The sequence below is a fragment of the Amblyomma maculatum genome, chromosome 1 (genome assembly GCF_055883805.1).
Source record: "Amblyomma maculatum isolate TAMU_Amacu chromosome 1, ASM5588380v1, whole genome shotgun sequence".
NCBI lineage: Eukaryota > Metazoa > Arthropoda > Arachnida > Ixodida > Ixodidae > Amblyomma > Amblyomma maculatum.
The window spans coordinates 229,567,605-229,586,421 of record NC_139344.1 but is presented as its reverse complement, the minus strand read 5'-3'; the positions used below and the strand labels follow the sequence as shown (position 1 = coordinate 229,586,421).

Sequence of the window (18,817 nt, the reverse complement as noted above, 5' to 3'; positions counted from 1 at the left end):
ATTTTAGAACATCAATTTTGCATACCACCTTCACTGAAATGCAGCTGCCGCGGCTAGGATTCAGTCTCACCACTACCACTGAACCATCATGGCTGGCACATGTACACTACAAGGTAAAAGCAGCAGAAACCTCAGATTGGATACGCTTCTCTCCTTTTATTATTCTTTCAACACATATCAATGAAATGCAGCCCAGCTTTTGAGTGTCGCGGCTGGGCTACAGGTTGTAATGAGGTCTGGGGGTCAGTGCAGTGTTTGTAATGCGGCTTTCCAACTCATGTGCTTATATCTTGTGCTCTTGCTTCCTTGGAGTGGAAGCGCAGACACGCAGTGCATGCCGGCTATGCCAAGCAGTCCCACACACTTCAGGACTTTCAGCTGGGTTGCATACTTGGGCAGAATATTATGCGGATGTGGCTGAGTAAAGTTTTTGAACACTTCAGTATTTCTGCACGGGGCATGTAATTTTTGGATGACTCATTCTACACTTCACGGCACAGCCCTTCAATCAGCAAGAGAAAAAATTAGACACACCTGCTATGACTGGCTATTCTATGCCTACCTACTACTGTTTCCATCATGACGGATATATGCAACTATGAAATGGAATGATTTGTTGGAAAATGCACTCCAAAATAAAAGCATAAAGCAAAACAATTCACTGACAATGCCTAAAGAACCTATTGCTGCTTATTCTACGAACAGATATGCACCATCACTGCCATAGAGATGTGCAACTTTTCATTCAAAGATTATAGAAACTGATTCTTGTTTATTGTGAATGGATACAATACCTACACTGGCTAGCTAATCCACAATCATTCATTACCTAGCCTCATTTCACAAGGCCTATGACTACAAGAATATGAATATAAGGCTGACAAGATTATCCCTGTATGTGCTCATACTGAATTAATACTGCTTCCATCACATAAGGGATTAAGATAAAGATTGTTGCTGTCATGTGCTACAATTTTAAAGGTAACAATTATGAGAAGTAACTGGTCACTAAGCAGAAGACCTCGCCTCCATCAAGGTCTTTGAGCATTACTTAAAACACTCGTATAAACTCCACCAAACACCTCGCACAATTTACCTGGTTGACCGTTACAAAGACTACTATGCATACTTCTGCAAGTTCATGTGTTCAGAAAACCACTCAAACATCTACTTGCTCAAATGGAACATATTCCACAGGAGGCAGTGCAAGATCAATAGACAGAAGTAGGGAAATTCGTGTCATCGTGCAATTTTTTAAAGTCCTGTTCCTCTACAGTGACAACCGTACGTGCGATCCTGCACGTGTAAATGAGCTTGCATCCTTTACGCAAGCAAGGGAACAACGAGAATATAACTGCTATAAAGGCTAGCAGGGGGAAGGAGGTTCACGCCATTATCTTAAGCGTAGGTCAAAAGCAGAAGGACGGAGAAAGGCGATCTGTCCAGCCTTAAAAGTGTACCAACATTATACAGCAGGGAGGCACTGCCTGCATTTTGCTTCATAAAAACATCTCCATTTCAGCTCGTGCCCTCATGCTTAACGTGCACCAAAACCAAAATGCCTCAAAATAAATTGAGGAAGGATGCAGTAACTGTCTTTGCCGATGCCTTAACACCCTGAGGGAAGGGATGGAGAGAATTAAAAAGGATGACAGAAAGAGGCACACTAGTGTACAATGTGTGCTCTTTGTATTTCATCAACATGACTGGGATCCGATACCGCACCGTCCTGCTCAGCAGCCAAACAGAGTAACCACATAGCCATTGTCACGAGTCCCCACTGTGCCATCTACATGCACTTCATGGCCCACTGGTAGGGTGATAACTGGAGGAACTGCAGTGGTGCTCGCCCTGCAATCGCTCCACTGTGGCCATGCACAGAGGTGCTCAATTCTGCCACTGGCAAATGGAACAGAAGTGCTATTGTCATCACTCCTGAATCCATATATACAGGGTGTCCCAGCTAAGATGGACTAAAAATTTAAAAAAAAAAACAAAAAAAAAACTAAGCTTCCTTCCTAAATGAAATCAAGTGAGTGCTGTTAGGAGTAAAAGTACCATTGATGTTTTCATTCCGCCTACTCGAATAATAAGTTGGCATTAAATAGTTCACTTTTTAAATATTGCTCTAAATGCTGAGATGTGAAAGGAAAGTTGTTGAGCGCCGCAAATACAGTGAATTCCAGGTGTTTTCGATGCGGTACCCTTAGCGTACCCTTAGCGTACCCTTTTTAGTGTCCGCAAATGCAACCTGTGTGCGTAAGTACGGTCCGTTTATTGTGCTGTATGAGGACTGTTTCCAGGGTAAATGTTTGTGCAGCAGTATTTAACAGTGAATGTAGCCTACACAGCAGCATGTCCGATTACATGACAAGCATGTGCAATTGGAAGCACCGAACGGATTAGCACTTCAGGGCTATGTCCGGCTTCGCAACAAACATTGGGACGCATGAACCGATTTCAAAGTGATGCAGCATGCTTTGTCGTTTTTTTTTTTGTTTTTTTTTTTCAAAGCACTCTACCTTCGGGCACCTTTCGCGGTGTTTTAAAAATACTTAGTTGTAATGACATCTCATACTTTCACAATATGTTCTAGGATGTTAATGTTTCCTCTGCACCACGAAATTGGAAAAACCACTTTGAAAACGTTTGGTTCCATGTATTTCTAGGGAAGCTAAGACTTTTCTCACTCAAATGGCCCTGCCTGGTGAAAGTAGCGCCACCAAATCTTCAGGGGTGGAAGCAGGCTGGAGTATTTTGGAGCAGTAAAAAGAGGGTTGGAGCATGTTTTTTAGGATCTAATGCTTTCAATAATAGCAATTTTCTACTCCTGACATAAAAAAAAGTTGATTTGTTTTTTTTTTTTGTTGTTTTTTTTTCAAAGCTTAATGTTCTGCTGACTACACAGGCATCTCTAACACAACAGGACAAACAGCCAACATATTTATAGATTTTTAACATAATGCCAGCTGACATGAGCAACAGTTTGGGACAGACTATCAACAAATGGAATGCTTGCTTGTACATTTCATAATTGGACATCAAGTCTGACTAAAAGCTTGCGGCCATTTTGGCATGATAGATTCAAAGATGGAGCTTACAACTTTGATATGCTCAAGCACCACCACTGATTTGGAGTTCACATTAATGAGCAGCATATTTCTGCTACCTTTCGCAGACCCTTCATTGTCCTATGCCTGTGCTGAAATATTTCTGTGCCTTCGTCAGTATAGCGCCTTCAGGGTGGATAGGCAGCGCTGAATGGATAGTCTTTTTCCGCCGTTACCTTCTTTACTGTCTCCTGCCTGTGACTCTTCACAGTATCCTTTTACCTACACTGGGGCTTCCTCAATTTTAACATGTTGGCAATAGGCCCTGTGTGTGTTAGACACTTTTGAGAACATTTCTAGTGATTGGCACCTTTGTGACGTAACTGCATAACACATCAAGCATGCCTTTGAAGGCTTGACACACTTGTCATTAACAAAGAGGCTCTATGGTGATGTACTTAGCTGCTCGTTTTCACAGCTAAATTATAACAATTCATGTAGCTCTCTGCAGCCGAACAAATTTCCTAGTGCAGTTTTCGGTGTCTGCTTTGCTTGCTGCTCTTGCTTCTCACCACCAGTGATCCAAAAAGCTGGGAGAAGGTGCTAGTCATGTGCGCAGAACTTTTAGTGCATAGCACTAGTAGCCGCAATCACAGATTTCGCAGATGTCTGTCCGAAGCCGCTCACTCTCTCTCTCTTTGTGAGCTTGAAGTGGAGAAAGAAGGTGGCTAAGCGCGCGTTGCGCGGCTCAGGATTGAGGATGCGGAGCGGCCGCACAACTGCACCCCCCAGCACAAGCCGTTCTCTCTACCCATCCGTCTCTGCTTGAACTTGAAGAGGAGGAAAGGGAAGTGGCGACGACCGCATCATGCGACTTAACACTGAGGGGGTGGAGCGGCCGCTAGATGCACCCAACGAGAGGGTAAAACAGTGAGGGGCGTGTCAGTTGCGGATGTGGCGGCTGTCACTGGGCAGCATTGCACAAGCGTGTGTTACTTTAGAGTGAGCAGTCGTGTGTCGCTCGCGCGTCCTCAATTTCAGCATCTCCCCTCGCATCAGTCACTCCTCAGCCTTCATGGACAGCAGACGCGGTGCTCCCTGAATCTCGGCTCCGAGCCGCTCACCACGCCGTGAAGCAACTTGTGCTTACCTCCGTGTCTAAGCAGTGCTACGCACCTACTTCGCATTTGATTAACTACGCAAATCGGCCGTAATTTTTTTTTTACAATTCTCTCAAATGCTTGTGTCTCGTTTTAAATTTACTTTGCGAACATCTGATTGGGTCAGGTCACACTGTTTTGTAGGCAATGCCATTAACGGCCCACTATGTAACAAAAACTTATTCTCAGCAAAATTCGATGGCAAAACGTCGAGGCAGCCGGGCGTTTGGAGCAGTACTGCGTTTTGGAGCAGGGTGGAGAAAGGAAAGCTGTTTGGAGCAGAGTGGAGCAGATGGAGCAGCACTTCCGCCCCTGCATCTTGCTTACACCACAGATCAGCGTTGATCTATGGATATAGGGGTTTCACGTAACTTCAACCAATGAGTAAAAAAAGCAGTACAGCACAGCTGGGTGAAACCAATGGCATACTGATTGCAGTCATGCAGCGCTCCTCAGAGTATTCGTACATTCTGCTCCGTTAACTAGTATTATGTAAAATCTTCACCATTCAGTTTACGGCCAAGTGATAAAAGTTTTAAAGGGGTCCGGAAACTCCCTACCCATTTTTTTTTTTCTACCAATGTACCTCGCTATGGCAGCTTTTTTTTCCCCGGCGTGTGAAGAAAGCCAGCGAAATATAAAAAAAAATCGCCTGACTGCGCTCATGCGCCACCACAGTGCAGCGCTTCCAGCAGCGTTTGGACGAACGAAACGTGCGCGTTGATCATTATATTATTATTATTATTATTATTATTATTATTATTATTATTATTATTATTATTATTATTATTATTATTATTATTATTATTATTATGAGTGGCTGCACTCATTTCTACGTGCTGCAACATGTAAACACAAAGCTTGTTTTTAATTACGGGTCTTAATCGCTTAATTACGCTGCTCTCAATCGCGATTTGAGCGAGTGAAATCAACTGCGGCCGTGACTCCATAATCCCGCTGCAGCGGCAGGTTGATATTTTGGCGATGGTTGCAGACAACTTGCACCGTCACGTGCGCCGGATGGCTATCACACGCGAAGAAACATCGCCCCTCCAGCGGCCCTGTAGGCGTTCCTCGTACAGAGCCATGATGCAGCGGCAACCGCTGGAGCCCCGGACTAGGGACCCCACCTACACATCCCCCTCCCTCATCTCTGCTCAATAAAGCTTTTCAGTCAGTCAATGCAGCATCCGAAGCTTCCACGAGCTTGACAAGTTGTAGCAGGCATGTGACGGCAGAATCGAGCCGGCAATCGTCCCGAGCTTTAAGCTAACTTGTCCCAACGGGACAACACTCTGCAGCTACGAAGCAGATGCGCGATCCATCCTACGCCACTGTTCCGTGAGCGCGAGAGAACAGCACAACTTGTTTCCGTAGCTGCATAAACGCCACCAGCGAATCCGCCGCCATTTCGCCACAGTTGATCCAGCGCTAGTTGTACGCTCCTCTAGAGCGGAGAAGAGCGGTAGGAATCAATAGACAAAGCCACTGGAGAGGAAAGACATGTGGCGGCACCCAGGAAAACCGGTTGCGTGCACACAGGTGTTGCACGCAACGCTGCATGCATGCGGGGTCAGAGTGCCTTGAGCAGAGTGAACACTTGGATGCAAACGCGCTGCACGAGGCCAAGCCCACTAAAGCACTGCAAGGGCCTCAATCTTAGGCCCGAGCCCAGCTCAGGACCGTAGCTTCAAGCCCGGGCCCGGCACGGGCCTGTTAAACTGTCGCTCTACTGAGCCCAGCTCCGACTTCACAGTAACGCGCATAAGTAAATTAAGTAAATTGCCTACTGTGAGCAGGCAGCCTTTGCCCACACAAGAAAATGGTCGACAAAAAAAAAAACGCAAATAACAGTAACTCAAACTCAAAAGAAAGTGATAAAAATGTGATGTGCAGCGACAACAGGGTAAATTGGGAAGTTCCAAGGGAAATTAAAAAGACAGCATAAACCCGTAATTAGGTACTCAGCGCTCCCTAAGATTTGCATTTGTCATATTTTATGGCCCGCGATGTCCAATAAAGCATCCTCGAAGCCAGTAGAATTAGATTTTTTTTTTTAATCAGCATTTCACGGGTTGAATTCATGGAAGAACTGGTCACCATTAAATAACGACGAAAAGTAAAAGGGTTGCGTGCGGTCAAAGGCTGTGCGGGAAGCCGTAGTGAGGGCTCCACATCCTTTCAACCACGTGGGGATACCTCTATCAGCACGCGGCCAGCACGGTCAGGATCGGACCCGGAATACAATAGTCCAGCAACTAAGCTACCGCAGCGAGGCAAATAAGTCAATAAACCTTAACTTTTTCTCAGAGCGCACCACAGCTTTATTTTACCCGCGTTGCTGCTGATTCAATCCATAACAGTGAATTGAAAGCCGGACATCGACACTCTGGCCCAAGCCCGGCCCGGGCCCGCAACACTAGGCCCCACTCTGGCCCGAATGCGACGGAACAGTTCATGGCCCAGCCAGCGTGCCGGGCCGGGGCTTTCAGGCTAGTCCGAGCCAGTGCAGTAAGTCACCATTGCGTTAATCATTTTGCGGAAACTAACATCGGCTACAAAAATGGCCAATTTAGCAAGGGTACAGTGCCCTCTTCTAGGGCACAGTATCAAGAGGCTTGAGTCGTAATATACAGCATTCTGTGAAAGAGAACACTACTTAGATATAATGCCCCACTTAAATCGTACGAACGTAACTGCAACTGATAAGAGTAGCGTACGTGCCTGGCTGGAGGGTGCCTTGGTAGTTCCGCGTCTCTTGCGGCGCTGCTACCGAGGCACCCTAGATCCAAGGGTCCTGGTGCATAGCCGAAGAGCCACACAAACTGCCAACCAATCAGCGCATGGCCATGGCACATACATTTAACCCTCTCCTTCGCCGGCTGCGGCCACGTTATGCCTGCAACCTTCACTATCTCGCTCGCCCACCTTTACTACGGCTGCCTTCCCTTAAAACTAAAATAGAAATATTGCTGGTAATCTCGGTGTCGCAGGCTCATTGTGCATGATGAGGTGACGCTGGTACCTGGCATTTACGCTAGGTTCTGCTTCTGCAAAGAACTACTTTTCGGCAAGCGTGGAAGGTAATCCACTGCTTTCATATAGTTCCATGCTTAAAAATCCCTCCACTGGGCGCATCGCATGCACTGCGAGAATTACGGGGCAGCAGCGCTTCTTGGTACGGAACACAGTCATAATTTGGCCGTACAGTAATGCGTGCAAAATAAAAGAACGGCGGTTCTTAACTTTACACATTTAAGCGAGTGTGCGGCGTCTCCGTGAATGTTTCCAGCAGCGGCGATGTGCTCGCAGCACGTGTACCGTCGAGTACGCTATAATGAGGGCGCCCACCCAGCGCAACAAGTGGGAGTTTCCCCTAGATTTATCTCTGGCAACTGAATGCCGTCAAATTACCGGCGCGTACGCGCTAGGAACAGGCAAAGCAGCTGAAAGCGGCATAAAGGCACCACCGACAATTTCTCTCTCGGACACGCCGTTACAGCCACGTCGCCGTAGCCTCCAGCCAAATTTGTCGAAACTGCGCGAGTTTTCAAGACCGTCTTAAAGTTCAATTAGAGCTGTTACATTTGACGCGTATAACGACAACGGGAATCCTCCCTCTCGCATTGCAGAGCACAGCTGGCCGTGCACAACCTCGACCGACCCCGTGTTGACGTTTCTCGTCTACCGAAGCCTCTTGCGCAACTGCTCGACATATGACGATTGCTTCCCAGAAGGAGCCGCGATTCCGACCACCAACATCCGTGGCACACGAGTGGAACGGAAAGGCTCCTCGGACGACGTACGACCTAACTAGAAATGCAGCCGCCACTAACCGGAAGCGACTGCCACTCGTTAGATTCCAAATGACTACGGCCTAAAAAGTGCGCAGCTATTAGAGGGGCCAGCACCATGACTGAGCCTACCTGTTTCCGCACGACGAACTCCCATTTTCTCACGTCTCGCCGACATCATTTTAAAAAACAAACAAAACAGCCCCGCCTCGCCGCTCAAATACGCCTGTTTGTCTCTCTCCGCGTCGGCAAGCATGTCAGGCGGCAAAAAACGCAATCAGCGCTTTGCTGAACTGTTAATCGACCGACTACCCCACTCGTTCAAAGAAGGCACTGATCGCCGTATAATTAAGTAATCGATAACTCAATATCATATTACATAAAAAAAATATACCTCTAATCGATAACTCAGTCAATAAAGGCCACACTGCAGCAAAAAAAAAATTCAGTGCCTGTAAGGCACATAACTCATTTCACGGCACGCGCATTTGCAGGAAGTGCCACGTCACGTCACTAGCCGACACGTGCACAAAAACACTTCGCACAGCCAAAGCAGACATTACGCTCCTTTACGCAGGGCGCACCACCTGACCGAGGCAAAAATTAATGATTTCTAGAAAGGTCTGCTCGGATCAAGCCAATGCGAAAGAAATAATTGCTTGACATTTGACCAAACATCGAGAAAGGTTCAGCGGAAAAGTTCTATCCCATCGACGCAAACACGCAATTGAGCCATTACAAAATTATGTATAAGGGCGCTAGTCACGTCCCAAGAGTAAAATGCGACAGCATTAGAAGCAACGCTACCGCTACAGGTTTCTGTCAATGTAGCCTAACATGACAACGTAACGTTGTCATTTTTTTTTTCCACTCCCACTAGATCAGGGGTTGACAAGCTGCGCCTCCTCGCGAGTTCAAATGCGACTCTCGACGAGAGGCGAGGGATAAGCAACCTAGCCCACGCCGCCGCATCTCATACTGCAGTGATAGCGATTGAAATTCTGGCGTCTTTCGTTGTTCGACAATATATCACGACAGTGATGCCCTTCTTGACAAAATAGCAGAAGGTAAATGCTGTCTGGTCTCTGAAGCAAAGTTGGTTTGAAGGAGAAAGTAAAGCCGCGTTCAGACTACGTGCCATGGAGGAAGGAAAGAACTTAGAAGAGGCCCTGACGTCATTTTTTTTTTAAGCCGGCGCGGCCGCGCCGCGACCGGACGCTGCAACGTCTCTCCTCCTTTACCCTTCGCATTTTCTTTCTCCGCGACGCTCACGTACAGTCGTGAGCAGCCCTGTCTAGAGCGCGCCGACGGGGTTTTGCGGAGCAAGTCAGCGACATCTAACGCTAGACTCTGGGTTTGAGCTATGCGTCCCGTGTGCATGCGCGGCAAATCAGAAGGATGCCTGCTCATCACTTGCTCATCCAGCCCCTGCCTTGCTAGTACCTTTCTTGCCCCTAGGGTCGCATAGCCTGCATTTGTGATAGGGTGCGTCAATGCGTTCCCGCTCTCAGCATCGAGGCACCCTAATTTGTGAGGTGATGGTCGCCAGAGCATCGCGATGATGCCGTGTTTCTCGAGTGTAACGAGACTGCCAGGCAAGCAAGCGCGACTCAGAGCGGATTAACGCGCGTTCCTGCATACGCACCACTCATCGCCTCTGTACTTTATCGTGGAGGAATAGGAATTCAAATTCCTATATCTGTAGGGGTGCCAAATGCTATGTCCCTTATAGGTTATAACCCGGCCCAAAAATACGCCATCAAACGAAACGCCTCCAACGCATGGTGCGTGGTCGTAACCTTATACGGATATAGTACGAAAACAGACCCCAAACAGCCAACTAGGTCCAATTCTCGCACTATTTGCTATGGTATTTGTTTGAAAAGCGCGATCATCCGTTATCACTTGCAACTGCTTTTCAACCCAGCGATAACCCGATATAACATTGCACTTGCCTAGCCGCTTCATGATTTGCGCGAAACGCGTTGGTTTTCAGGCTGCTGTTACGTATCATTAAGCGCGTGCCTGGCGGCATGAAGCGCAATCACTGAATGGAAATGAGGTCGAGAACCCACGAGCAGGCACTGCTTTATTTTGGCCGCGCATGCGCACGGGACGCGTAACTCAAACCCAGAGCCTAACGTTAGATGGCACTGACATGCTCCGCGGAGTATCGTCGGCGCGCTCTAGACAAAGCTGCTCACGACTGTACCTATACAACGCTGTTGCTAGTGGCCCGAGTTTTCATAGCAACAGGCACCATAGCAACAGCGCCGCCGTTGCTAATGGCCCGACTTTGCTAACCCTAAATTTTGACGTCACTTCCGCCACACTTTCTCCAATGCATTGGGAATGGCCTCTCCTAAGTTGTTTCCTTCCTCCATGCTACGTGCGCATCCTTCGTAAGTATCGTATTTATCGCAGTGCGCATAGCGGCTGGAACTCCCGTTTACGTAGCTTGCGACCGCGCATGTTCACACTGGGTCGTTCGGTGAGATACGTTCTTTACGACCGGCCAATCACCGCTCTGGGCCAACTAGGTCTCGCATTTCTCAACATGGCGCCGGTTAGCAAGCGGCTGATAGCGGAAGTCGGGGCTCTTCAAGCTCAAAATGAGCTTATCGTCTGTGCGTTCAACCTACGCAGACGGACGAATAATAGAAGGGGGAAAGCTAGGAGAGCTTTCGCACTAGGCTTAAGCAAGCCCAGGAAGGTAGAATTACGGCTACTGTATTCAAACCGCAACGTACTACTGTAATATGATCTCGCTCAATTTGGCTTAGTTCGGCGTAATTATGCCAATGTCTGTTCAAACTTAATTTCCTAACCTGGCTTAAAAGAGGCTTAATTGTGTTAATTAGGCCTCTTTAAATTTGATGCTGACTTTGGCCACGGTAGTACTGTTCACTCATATAGCCAGTCTTGGTTAACCGCGCAAAGCAAAGCTATGCTCGGTTGCTGCCGTAGCAACATTCGGTTAGGCGAACGGACACCGGAAATCAGCGAAATCAATCGCGCTAAACTAGAAGTGCTTTCGCAATAAAAAACGGAAGCTCAGATGTCGGCGGTGCGTGCTGCTATTGCAACGAGCTATCAATTGTAATCCGTAGAAATCCTCACACGGGCCCAACAGGACGCGGTTTTTTCCCTTGTGTGCACGAAGTCGGCACCGTAGATGTAACGGTCACCAGAATAAGGGCAGTTCCACGGTTATCAGTAATGTTGGGGTGACAGCTATGAATGCAGTAATAGCGTACAATTAGCCGACACGCTGGTGGCATTACCGAAAGCCCTATTCTGGCTGGTAACTTCGCCCGCGTAATAAGTTCACGTAAATCAGATCATCCTGTCGATCGTGGATTGAAACCCGGATGCGGCGACCGAATCTTGATGGATGCGCAATGTGCTGAACGAACGCATAATAAACGAAAAGAGCTATTGTGGAGGCCCGCCCGATCTGCGAAGTGTTAGTGACAAGACATCTGCGGGCCTCAGGTAACCATAGTGTATCTATTTTTACTTAAGTACACTGTCTTTTCTCCCCGTCGCTCACATTTGATTTCCTCTACCGCTTCCTCACAACCCCTTTATTTCCGCCATCCTAGTTCAGGTGCTTCAGGTAGCAGACCGGGACTGGCAAACATTTTCCTTCCTTTTGGATATATAATAAAATAACCACATACTACTACGAAAAGGGCGGCACCTCTGAAAACCCACACTGTCACTCTGGAGAAACAGATGGCAGGTAATTAAGTACCTCAGTCGTTATGAGAGGAAACTTGCGAACACGAATTTATACATATAAACGCCTTTTTAAACACACTTGACCAGAGCTGTATAGTGACCAACACCGTGTTTACAAACAAAGGGGCCACTCGCGGCACCGCAGCCGACTGGGGGTGAAAAGTAGGGTTAGCTCCCATAGGAATACATGGAACCGAAAGATTTCAAAGCAGTTTTCTTTTTTCGCGGGGCATCTATGATATCGTTATTCAACACCGAGCAACCATGAACACCCTAGAACAGATAGCGAAAATATAAAATCTCATTAGCGAGGCGAAGTATTTTTAAAACCCCGCGAAACGTATGGGGGTGCCAGTTGGGAGGGCGACCCATAGAAACACATGTAAACACAACTTACCGAACTTTTCTCATTTCGCAGAGCATCAGAAGTGGTGGCCGGTCGTTAAACGTTGACCAGCGCTTTGAAGAACCGCGTGATAAAGTATGGTGCGTCATTACGAAGGCAGTCTACTTTTAAAACTCCCCGAATAACTTGTGTTATGAATCCAGACACCTCCTAAAGGCAAGCTGGGTGTAGCGAATCGCGCAGTTTTGCTTACAGTCTGACATGCTGCCGCATAGGGTAAATAAGCTTGTAATAGTCGCTCCAGTGATACGTCCTAGACAGAATTACATTTAAAAAGCAGTTGTCAACCGTCATACAACAATATGGACCGAACGAGATTCGCGGATTGCAGCAGACGACAGCACAGCTGGCGATACCCACCGCGGCCGCCTCCAGCTCCGGAGCGTCTGCTAGCGACAGCGCCGTTGGTGCATGGTCGTCTGCAGCTGTGCGCGGTCAGTTTGTCGTGCTGTGAGCGGTTCCGCAAGTCGTCAGACTTTCATTACTTGCAAGGGAATGTAGTGTGTCATGCAACATGACGTCTGGGCGTCGTACAAGACGTTTACCAAAAAATGAGAAGGGTTCAACGCTGCTGAACCGAGCAAAATGTTCCGGTAAGTTGTGTTTACATGTGTTTCTATGGGATCGCCCTTTCAACTCGCACCCTCATACGTTTCGCGGTGTTTTAAGAATACTTCGTCTCGGTAATAAGATTTCACACATCCACGATCTGTTCCAGGGCGTTCATGGTTGCTCTGTACCGAATAAAGACATCTCAGGTGCCTTGTGAAATGAGAAAACTGCTTTGGAATATTTCGCTTCCATGTATTCCTATGGGCGCTAAGCCTACTTTTCACCCCCAGTCGGCCCACGCTGGCGATAGAAGCGCCACCGCATCGTGCTTACGTCACAGATCGGTGTTGGTCTGTAAGCGATTTACCAATGTTAACACCATGCCACAGGTTCACGAAGCGTTATGCCGCTATGCGTTTCGGATTCAATCAAGCTCAAGACGCCAGGTTATGCGATGGAACTGGGAAACACCTGATTGCCGCATATGCTCTATCAAACGTCCGTACTACAAAGCTAGGAAGCAAGCAGGACTATAACAGCCGACGCAAAACGTGCGCACGATCAGTACCACCCTTTACGTCACACCAACTAACGATATGGGCCAAGTCACAGCCCCCTGCCTTATTTTTACTTATATACCTAGTTTTCTGATAAGAAACGCGCAACGGTTTGTTGCATGTGAAGTGGCCATGTTCTTGCACTGACATCTAAAATGCGCCCACTGCGGAAGACGCATTCACGGTAGCAGCTGGGCATCGAGATTTGGTCTCAAATTCTTCCAGTGCTGCTATTTCGTTGGTCCCAGCCCAGGTTCCGGACTCGAATGCACCGAGAATAACTATTTCGGCCACCTGAAGATTGTGCGAATTTTAAGTAGGCTCAATTTCTGCTCAGCAATTTTTCCTGGTGCCTTTAAGTTTTATGCAAGGCTTTCGCTCCTGCTTTTGCGCGCTCGGGCCTTTTGTTGGCTGGCAGCAGCAGCAGCTTTGCTGATTGTACTGCACTGATCCATACCTGCCCTCGTCGTCGCTAGGCCTAGCCAGTTTCGCATCGCAGAGGCAGTGGACCGCGAATTTCATCACCGATGTACAGGGAAGGCCATCAATTATAAAATTAACCTAAGCGCGCTTTGCGCGGCGCATTCAGTAGCGGAGCGAGCAGACGTTTGGCGATCGACCGGGCAGCAGCAGTGGTGGTTGTGTGAAAAAAAGCTCGCTTGTGTCGCAGTTATCACACGTAAGTGTTGGCCAGTGATCTTCACAATTTACTCGTCGTTGACAGTCCTGCATCCAGTGACTTTATTTACACGAAGAAACAATACTAAAGCATTTTTCAGATGCCAGCGGCACCGGGCAAAGCCTCCTAGAAGGCTTTGCACCGGTCGCCCGCTCGGCAGCGCAGCACCTCCACGGCAGAGCCGAGAGGTGTGAATGAATGAATGAATGAATGAATGAAAACTATTTCCACCGAAAAGGAGCCCTTCATCTCCCGCCCCCGGCACGCAGGCCGGGGAGCGGGTCAGGAGGGCCCCGCAGGCTGAGGTCAGGTGAGGTTACAAGCACTCTTCACGGCCTCAGCCGCCAGGCGGGTCGCGTGCCGCTGAACGGTGGGATCTCCGCTCCGCAGCCAAACCTCCCAGGCTTCTCTACTATCAATGTTAATGCCGGCGCCTGGGGAATCGGTGCATGGCCATATTATATGATCTAGCGTGCCTTAATTTGTCCGCAATTTTCACATTTAGAATCTTCTTCCTCCCCGGTCTGTGTTAAGAAAACCCAGACAGGGCAGATGTAGTTATCGGCTTGTAATCACGCCCAGATGCGTGCTTCATTGTTAGTGAGAGACCGATCTGGGGGAGGGTATACTTTTCGATCTAATTTGTAAGATTCTGTGATCTCATTGTATGTGATAGCGCAATCTTTAATTCCCTTGCATTCGGGCTGTTCTACCGCTGCCCGGTGGTAGAGATCTCGGGCCAGCAGGTGCGCAGCTTCGTTGCCAGGGACAGACTCGCGTGCTGGTATCCATATGATGGATATGGCTCTAGTGATGGGATTTGTGAGAAGAATCTTTTTGGCCTCCTCTGAGATCCGTCCTTTTGCAAAATTCCAGTGTGCTCCACCGCACAGCCCTCCTACGTCACCGTGACGTTGCCGCTGTTCGCGCTCCCATTGGCTGCCGCTGCTCATCGCTGCGATTGCCGCACGCGGCCCGTCGATGCAGGCGAAGGGTTGCGATCTGCCGTTGCGACGACGTTCGCAGCGGCGCGCCACATCTAATCGCACACGCACATGTGTCCCCGTCTTGACTGTAGTACATCATCGCAGCTCCCCGCTTCCGTCACAACACAAATAGCATGGCTCGCAGAAAAGTAACTGGGCAGTTGAAGTCAGTGCCGTCCCATTTCTTTGCGTCCCTTTGCGTTGAAAAATCATGGACCGGTACCTCTGCGAGGCGTTAACTGCTCAGCGACAATTTAACAACCTGAAGAGAACGGAGAATGTACCGGAAGGCCGCCCCAAGACGCCCTTATTTCTGAAGGCGCTGCGTGTTAGCGCCACCTGCCCAATGCATTTACTGCTGCATGCCAAAAGAATACACGAAACACTCCTGGTAAGCCATGAGCCGAAATCTAAGCATCCGCCGTACATAACGAAAACAAGTGCGTCAGCGAGCGATTGATCAACCTGTGACGGGAAACAATTCCTGCATACCACTCAGCGTTCCCCGCTTGACGTGACCTCAGTCATATCAGTTTAAACGCCTGTATTATCGTTTCCTACATACCTGTTTTATACATTCGAATACCATCCACAGTCGCGGTTTTGTTTGTTTTTGCCGTTGTATTCAAACCCAGATATCTGCACGTCGCCACCTGCACTCATCGCCCTGGCCGCACGCCTCTCGGCATGTGCGACTGCAGGCGCGCGAGAAAGACTAATGCGAAAAGAGGAGCCGCCGTGCATTCTGCCCTCAGAGCGCCAAGTTACGTCTACGGACGCATGGGATTCGGAAGTTACCCAGAGCAGAGATATTTGTGAATTTGTAAGCGTGCTGAGAAAGGTTTTAAGAACTGCGAGCCAGCAAAGCGGACAACCGCGCGCTGCGCAACGAACTACAACGGTAGCAGTCGCAAACATGCGTCAAAAAACGCATCTGCCATGCATCGCAGAATCGTAACGAGGAGGCTGACAAAAGATGTCTCAGGAAGAACTTTTTCCCCTCTGTGCACGCGTGTATCACGGCAGTTTTAGGTGGCCCTCACGGATTCCGACCGAGCAGAAGGTGGAGATTTGTAAAGCATGCGACTTTTTCCAGCGGAGACCTAACGATCGGCATTAGCTCCCCAATGTAACCCTCACACAGCTATGGTTGCAAAACAGCGCGAAAGCCACAGCTCTCCTTGAAAAGCAGGCAACGCTGTCCCACACGAGAGTGAAGACACGTGCGCGCTACACGCAGCTTTCTACCAGAAAATTGCGATGGCCAGCCTGAGTACCTGGAACAATGAATGGACGACTGGCAGTACACCAAAGGCGAGTTGTGCGCAAGTTTTGCGACGAAATTTTATTAAGGCGAAAGCCTTTATTGCCTCATCGTTGTCAGCAAAAGTCACGCTTTTGCGGCGGCTCGATTGGTCGAGACGGGATGACGTCATGGAGGTATCGCCCAATCACAGAGCATCACTACAGCATGCGTGAATGCGTGCCTTATATGACCATATGCCAATCAATGATCAATAAATAATTATTTAATAAATAAAGAATGACTCAATAATTAATTACTAATTAATGACTAATCATATTTTGCTCTCTGATTAGGGTCATTTGTACAATTAATCACTAATTAATGTCCGCACCCGGTAACGTCAACCACAACAGTAAACGCAGAACAAGGAGCGCGATCTCGTGGCTGCCCAGCAGAATTCACTGAATAAATGCACTCGCAGAATGTGAGAGTAGTCGCTTGCTTTACTCGTAGCAGCATTCATCGCTACATGCGCAACAGTCGCGTGGCAGAATGCAGCACTCAGGCTTTCGCCTTTCGCCACTTTAGTCGCCAAAGAGTCCGAATTTTTTTGTAAAGCTTTCAAGTTCGACGCGCAGCACAGAGAAATTAATTAAAACTACCTGCGCAGATTTCCGCTAAGGTTCAGCAGGCACGAAACAAACGTCACAGCATCAACACTGGGCGCGTGTAATGACAGCACGGTCAGACCATTTATCAGCAAGTGTAAATCTCCGCCCACTTCAAGGAGCAGTTACCCAAACTGAGCAAAGGATGCAGGGAAAGCAAAGCATTTTTAATAGTGCCAAAACTAGCCTAATTGCTTAGTTAAAAAAAAAAAAAACTACTCGAAAACCAGAGAGCGCGAATGGCATGTTTTGGAGCGGTGACGACGTGCAGCACGGGTCTTCAGTGAAAGTTACAGCAGACAAACATGCGGAGACGAATGGTTTGCAATGCCGCATTTCGGAGAGCCGGCCTACTTCGTTCACGCTGGCACTTTCCAAGAGCTGTACCGAAAGCCGGCCCGGCGCGGATACGACCAGGGCACTGACCCTCCCCCCAGTCGTTTTTATGCTTCATGCTATTCAGGGTTCCACGATAACACCCACCAAATGCACGATGAAACACGGAAAGCGCGACAGTGAGCAGCCACACGTGCCTGTGCAAAGAAGACGGTATTTGGGTCCAAGTTCCGGGATTAACGCATACAAAGTGGCTACGAGCGAAGGTAGGGGAAGGCGGGAAACGCGGAAAACGTCCGGCCGTGATCGCCAGGAGGGAAGAATGAATCACCTGGAAACACGAGTGCTGTCCGAACGAACGAAGCCGCCTTCGCCGCGCACTTTCGGGGGGAGGAAGCAAAGTCGCGAATAATGCAAAACTATCGGCGCCTAGCGCAGCCCAAGGGAGAAAAAACGCGCTTACCGCTGCAGACCCTGGCGCGGGTCTCCGCACCAGAACAGAAGGCCGGGCGACGTCAGGAGGCCGCTCCACGGCTGTCGACACCGCGGCAGCTGCAGCAGGCTCATCACACTTTCCGCAGCGCTGGCAGCAATGTTAGCAAGATCACCGCCCTATCGGGCCGCCTCACCAGTGGCGCACGGTGAGCCAGATTGCAACACCACGCCGCCCCACTCTTTTCCAGCTGACCGCGGATAGGTGGTGTGCGCAGCGAGTCGCTGATGCCTTCTTCCCTGGCGATGCCGATAAGGGCCTCGCGAATCACTTCAGCGAACATTCGTCGGCCACAAGAGGCTACTCGGCGTTGCCATTTGCGCACCCCACCTCGGATGCCGTAGGTTTCAGATTTGCGCCGCACTCGAAGGTGTGCCAGTAGGGAAGGTCAAAGCAGTGGTTCGTCTTTACAGGCGTATACATACATCCAGGACAGGCTTTCCGTCGGGTCGCAGAAGACAACGCTTCTGGACGACAGGGCGCGTAAGCTTCGGCGCAGCCAGAAGATGGCAAGCGTTCTAGACCCGATCCTGTGGCGGAAAAAGTGCCCGCCAACTCGCGCAACAGCGACTAAGAAAATCGAGTTTCAAGGCTGCGCAAAAAGCACCGCCCATGCCTTCGATTTTCGCAATCAGAGTTCAAAACACAATGAACGCGAGCGCTGGCCAGCGCCGCCGTGTCACCGAAAATCGCGCGGCAAGAGGCGGCCGCTCGAGGGGGCGAGCCACAGCTTTGGGTCAGACGCAGAGCACAGGTCGCCGCTGACCAGCCGCCGCACAGCTACCCAGAAGAAATCTCAAAAAGGACTGCCGGCACGAAGCTTCGGGTCGCGAAACGAACATGCATGCTATCACCAATGCGCGCCCCTGAAACGATGAACGCAGCAATAATGGGACACTACAGGGCGCTGATTATTTAGCAGGGCCGCAAAAACAAGCGCGCACGGAAGAGGGAGAGGGGTTCCCGAATAAAGCAAGAATGCTTTCGTCACCGCGATACTCACAATGCAGATGTTTGTGGAAGAAAATAAACTCGCCAGCTTTGCCGACGGTCACACGCGAAGACGCTCGCTAGCACTCTTATCAGAAGCAACGCCAAATCCACCGAGCGTCGCCGGCAAACCCTCTGTTCGCCAATGCGAACAGG

The 18,817-nt window shown here is 49.1% G+C and overlaps 1 protein-coding gene across 2 annotated transcripts in view; it reads right to left on the bottom strand.

Annotated features, from left to right (window-relative positions):
* The window catches only part of LOC146205858 (terminal nucleotidyltransferase 4B-like), a 65,861-nt gene that overhangs the window by 18,514 nt on the left and 28,530 nt on the right, over positions 1-18,817 (bottom strand). Inside the window, exon 1 of one of the 2 annotated variants that reach the window (XM_084590508.1) lies at positions 17,642-18,500. The exons of the other annotated variant lie outside the window; for it this stretch is intronic. Coding sequence (XP_084446634.1) covers positions 17,642-17,745 — 104 coding nt within the window. The 5' untranslated portion in view covers positions 17,746-18,500. Of the gene's footprint in view, positions 1-17,641; positions 18,501-18,817 lie in introns of those variants that run through there. 2 annotated transcript variants of the gene reach the window in all.